The 6,239-nt window shown below is 38.9% G+C and overlaps 1 protein-coding gene across 1 annotated transcript in view; it reads left to right on the top strand.

The window, feature by feature from the left end:
* Positions 1-6,233, top strand: part of ABTB2 (ankyrin repeat and BTB domain containing 2) — a 147,466-nt gene extending 141,233 nt beyond the window's left edge. Inside the window, exons 15-17 of the mRNA XM_063438123.1 lie at positions 4,104-4,172; positions 4,652-4,765; positions 5,501-6,233. Coding sequence (XP_063294193.1) covers positions 4,104-4,172; positions 4,652-4,765; positions 5,501-5,698 — 381 coding nt within the window. The 3' untranslated portion in view covers positions 5,699-6,233. The remainder of the gene's footprint in view (positions 1-4,103; positions 4,173-4,651; positions 4,766-5,500) is intronic.
* The last annotated feature ends 6 nt before the right edge of the window (positions 6,234-6,239 follow it).

Here is a 6,239-nt window from a genome sequence, read left to right on the forward strand (position 1 = left end):
AGAAATCTGCACACAGTTTTTTTTTTTTTTAAACACGGTGCTTTGTCTGAATTTCTGGCTGCACACACTTGCAATACAGAGTAATTCGATCCGTCCTTTCTCTCTCTTCCTCTGATCAGTAACCCCCCTTGGAAGTGTGGAATGCCAGAAAAACAGTCTGGCTGGCTCGTCAATGTAATATCTTCCTGTGTGTTTATTTAGTTGAATAAGTCTTTTATATATATATATGTATATATAGTCTTGGGCCAAATGCTCGCCACAATAATATATGTCTATATTATTGAAAAGTATTAATACGCAATCTGACGTTCTTTATAAAAAATAAGTATTTATTCTACTTCAATAGCAAATCATAATATACTTAACAGATGGTATGTCTTAATGGTTACAGAGTCGTCTTTGTATCAGCAATTCAGGACATCGGATCGTAGCAGGAAAGGCAAGAGAACGTGGTCCTTTGTCCTCTGCCCTTTATAGCCCAAATTACGTCATAACCTGTAGTTTAGAATAGCCATATAAGGAAATTCCCCATATAAAGACCACCCCAAATCTCTTATACAGCAAATTCCAGAGACCTCATGGTACAGAATAGGAAACACCATCTGTTCTGTTTAACCCATTATACAGCCACACCTTAATATGTATTTGAATAGGAATATACAGAATATGCAATATTCTACATATGTTTATAAAACTACACAGAATCTGTAATTCTCCCAACTATATTATCTTCGTATGTGGATAAGTTTTGTCAAGTTAGACATTGAATGTGAGTGTAACCACATTGATTATTTTGTTGCACATTTATTAAAATATGTAAAAGCTGAAGGGGGAAGTGTAGGGCTTAGAGTGTACTTGAAGTGTGTATTAATAACCATAAAAGGAGAAAAGAAAGGGAAATGTTTTAGGAGCTTAAGCACAGCTCCAGCTTGAACGCTTGAGCAGAATAAACCCTGCCCAAGGATATGGTGGAGTACAAGCTCTAAAGAGCTGGTTGAGCCGCTGGGAGCGGAGATATTGTGCTTATTAGAAAATCTTTGCCTAAAAGCAGACTTTATCGGACCTGTTTGCTGCTGGATTTCTGAACACCATTTCCTCTGTGGGGATTATACCACCTACGCCTGTTGGACATTGCAAACTTAATTTTGCTCTATCAAATCGAGACCATTACTACCTATATCCTAGCGTAAAGATCACACCACTTCACACTATACTTGTGGAGCCACTTTCAAAGCTCCATAACACGTGAGTGCATATCTTTTATGGTTGTTTATTTCTATAATTGAGTGTTACATACTGCACTATACACTTCTGGTTTCTCCCATATCTCGGCAAGAGAAGCTATTCCTACAAGGATTTTCCTGCAGAGCTTGTACTCCACCATATCCTTAGGCAGGGATCATTCCATTCAAGCTTTCAAATTGGAGCTGTACTTAAGCTCCTAAAAGGTTTTCCTTTCTTTTCTCCTTTTATAGATATATAAATATACATACTTCAAGGACACTCCAGACACTACACTTCCCCCTTCTGCTTTTACCTGTTTGTTTGTTTTATTTGGTAATTAAGCAGATTTTTGGACTGCGCCGGTACTGAATAAGCGCCGATTGCCTTCCTGCTTTCATTTTATTAAAATATGTATATTTCAAGTATGGTATATATGTGTGAAATTAAATCTACAAACGTCATAACAACAATAACACCACCAAAGGTTTTAATATGAATCCCTGACCGAATAGTAGGCCAAAAGCCAATGGCTCCAAATTCAAGTCAGAGTATTTCTGCTGATTCCCAGCCTGTCCCACGGTTATCGTCCCAAATCTATGTAATTATCTGCCCTGAATAGGTTACCAGACACAGCTAGTGATCACAGGCAAATGACCCCCCCATTCAACAATATTTCACTAACCTGGATTTTACATTAACTGGTCATGGACGAGTTTGGACAAATATTGTCTGTTTTCCGGTTCATCTTCCGTTCCACCAGCTTCTTTAACTTTCCCAGATGGAGATATCCTGAGGGGAAACTTGTTAATGATCAATAAGGTTCTCACTGCCTGGAAAATCACTTTCATTGTTCTAAGCTGGGCTTGTATTTAACTTGAAAACTGCCACAGGGTTTCTGAATCGGTTTACAAAGAGTTCAGCTTAGATTTTAACATTTAGGCACACATCGCTATATAGTAACAAAACAATTAATTTTTTTTTAACAATTAGGATTTATTTACAAAGATCTATTGACCCCATTGTTAGGGCAGACTTAAAGGGACACTCCAAGCACCCTGACAGCGAATGCTCTTTGCACAGGTTATGGTGGAATGAGGTCCCCATTTCCAGCTCACACACAGGAGTTTCTGGGAGTTGTACGTCTGTTGTCTGCATTACACTGTAGAATACTCAAGGAGAATTGAGCTATAACTCCCAGAAACCCTTGTTGTACCCATGAAGCATTGATTTGCATGGATTTATGGGATATTCTCTGCATTGACATTGTAAGTTATTGCACCACCATGATGGTTACGTCACTTCCTGGCTCAGCAAGAGCTCACTGTTAACACTGCAAACAATGTGTATGCACAGAGAATGCTGGAACTTCAAATGTGATTACATTTTTTATTTATGTTTTACTTTATTCCTTCGTATATATGAATTTTAGCTTTTTACCTATTTTGATGCATTATTTATAGAATGCATGAAAAAGTAATGTACCTTTAATTCATTTCTAGCTTTTATTTCTATGTCTATCTGTTACAGGGGACACAAAGAGGGGGTGCTTTAAAAGTGGACCTATTGCAATGAAAACCAATAAATGATTGTGTTAAGCTACATTTAGTCCACATCCTATTTCTGTATTGTACACAAAGTAACGTAGGGATAGAAAAAAATTTAAACTGTGCCTCGTGTCACTATTTATAAACCCTGTTCACAAATGTGTGTTGAGAATTGTGAACTAAAATGTCAGATTCGCTTTGAATTCTCAGCAACTCAAGGTTTTCAGATGTGCTATTTTGCCTAAAATAGACTTTTATTTTAGGTTCACGATTCCCAATTTAGCGAATCATCCTCACAGCTGACACAATTCAGCAAGTTCACACAGAGCAAAGGACCAGGTCTGCAATTGTGGCAGGAGAGATGCTTGTTATTCAATCACTTGGTGGAAACTGAATTAAATGGAGAATATCCGTATATGTTGCTCTACCCTTGTGGTTTGCAACAATCATATAGAGAAAGAAACAAGAAGGACATTTGTGCTGCCACATCAAAATGGGCAGATCTGTTTATCTATGGCAGTGCTCCCGCCTGGACCAAAGCTACACGACCATTGAACATTCCATTTCTAGAACCCTGACAAACCCACAGCGGTTACAATGAGGGAGAGACAAAAATCCATGACCGGTCCCCTGAAGGCCTTGCTATTCTCCTGAGCCTGCTCTGCACCCAGCTTAATTTTAGGATTGCCCTATGATACTACTATTACCTTGGACTTGACATGGCGGTGATTTGCCTATGGTCTGTGCCCAAACGCCCACTCTGCCTCTGTGTAGGGCAGGGCTGTCCAACCTGCAGCCCCCCATATGTTGCTGAACTACAACTCCCATGATTCCCTGGCTATCTGTTTAATTGAAAGAATCATGGGAGTTGTAGTTCAGCAACATCTGGGGGGGCGCAGGTTGGACAGCTCTGGTGTAGGGTCTGAGAAAGTCTGTGCTGTATTTATTTGCTAATCTGGGGAAATTGTGGAGAATTAACAAGGTGATTACAAATGGTAGGCCAAAATAGTGAGTGTCTAACAGCCATTTACGTGCATGGAGGGGGAGGGAGGGTGGTGAGCTGCTTTGCTATTTTGGCTTACAATGTATGATTCCTTTAGTGAACAAACCCCTGTGTATTCTACGCTGCTGACCTGGATATATCAGATCACAAATTGGAAAACCTTAATTCCTAATTGAATGGCTTATTACATTTCCAGGGTGGTTTTACTACTTCAATACCTTCCCCAGGAGACTTGTACAGGAATTGAACTCTGAAAGCATTCTATAAGATTTTAGTAACCCTAATATGTATGTGGGTCAAGCTAATTTTACCAATACGGTGCTGTTTTGCAGATGCTAATGCAATATTTATATTATGGAGGAACGGAATCTATTCAAGTTCCCACAGCTGCAATTTTGGAGGTACGTACGGTGGAGGGCTGAAGGAATGCTGACAATGTCCTAATGGAAAATAATTCTTTCCCCAAAAAACACGTATAGGGTTATGCTTCCAATTGGTGTGAGCGTGAATACGATGGGATGTCGTATCACAAACATCTCTCATGTACTTTGACATGAGGGGTTATTGTATGTGTGTGATGGTAGTTGTATATAAGGAATAAAGCTGCATGTTTTAGAACGGTGTGTGATGGGAGTAATGTATACGTAATATGGTGTGTGTGTTGGGAGCTATATACTGTATTTGTAGATGGTGGGTGCCCAGTCTGTTGGCAATAAGTTGTGTAGTCTTATCTATGAAAATGATCTGCTACCATCCAGGAGTGTGAATTTTAGGTTTCATTGAAATAGAGGATTTAACGCTGCACCTCCTGCTCCAAATACCAGGATACAGACAATTCTGGTGTCTGAAGTTACTAAATCCACTATGTTCTCCTTTTTAGCTCCTCTCGGCCGCCAGTCAATTCCAGCTCGATGCTCTGCAGCGACACTGCGAGATTATCTGCTCACAGGGAATCAACATAGATAACTCAGTCAGCATCTACAAGTATGCCAAGGTGAGATTCCATCGACGTGAATAGATTGTGATTTTAACAGAGACCTCATAGGTGCACAACAACAAAATCTGGTAAAGGGAATTCTCTCATTTATAGTGTGCCGTATATCGAACTAACAGATATACAGGTAAATGTAAATCAAGTTCTCTCTGAGCACACAGATTTTATTTTCAAAGCCTAGCAGGTATTGCAGCCATTATCATCCCTATGATTCAAACTAGAATGAGGAGGAAAAAAATATTTACAATGATCAGTTTTCTAGTGACTTCTCGTTGTTTGGATTAAAACTTGCTCAATCAATGCATTAAATATTAATAAAATATATATATCCACCAGACGCTGGCTGCAAATAACAGAATATAAAGATCTGCAATAACATCTCCCTAGGTTAGGAAATGTCTCGGATCACTCATCCAATCCTAGCCGTCACAATGATTTCAATGAACAATACAAAATACCTTTTATAATCTCTAACATTCTGTAAAAGCATCAATGTGAAGAATTAAACTGTACACATCATCTCTCATATTGCAGGATTTAAAAAAAAAAAAAATTAATCATTTGCAAGCCGAGTAGTTAAACCTAGAATACAATGCAATTTAAACGCAGCAACATATAGAATATATACAGCAAACAAGGGTTGGGTCTGATCAGTCTTCTTTGTGAAATAGTCAAGTGTGCTGTAAGACCTGTAACTTTAATGTACAACTGAGAACGGCTGGCTTTGTCTTTCAGATCCACAATGCCCCAGAACTGACCGTATTCTGCGAAGGATACTTTCTCCAGAATATGAAGACTATGCTGGAGCAGGACTCCTTCAAACAGCTCATAAATGGACGCAACAGCAAGTTACAGGGTTTGGACACTCTAAATGACCTGCAAATCACACTGACCAACCGGATCAAGGATGTTTATATTTCATGTCGTGTGTGAAAGTGACCGGAATCATTTGTACCATATATCTATACGCATCACAGAGCTACCTGCTATCCTACGCTCTGTGTGAAGCTAAAGAATGAATGTTAAAGCCAGTAGAGGGGATTGCAACAAGTACTGGTTACGGAATGCACAAACTGATAGGAGCGTGTGCAGAACTGCTGGACATCTTGAGGTCGGATAGAAAGACAAAATGTAGTTCAAACGAGGGTAGAAGAATGAGATGTATGTAATTATCTATATAGATAGAGAAGGATTAAAAACCTTGTCCATATGGCTAAATCACCTGTACAGTTCTAACGTGGATTTAACCAACATCAAAGAGCTGCCAATTACCAATAAAGAGTCTGAAAGTGATCCTTAGACAGACAGGAGCTCTCAGTGCCATAATGATTTTATATCGTGCTATTGTTTCAAACTCAGTTGCATAAGGAGTTTTAATTATTATTTTTTGCACCTTCTAGATAATCCCAACAAAGTGGATTACCCAAAGAGGCACTAAAATAAATGAGAAATGAAACATCCCATCACATCTGGT

This window comes from Pelobates fuscus, chromosome 12 (genome assembly GCF_036172605.1).
Source record: "Pelobates fuscus isolate aPelFus1 chromosome 12, aPelFus1.pri, whole genome shotgun sequence".
In the NCBI taxonomy this organism is placed as follows: Eukaryota; Metazoa; Chordata; class Amphibia; order Anura; family Pelobatidae; genus Pelobates; species Pelobates fuscus.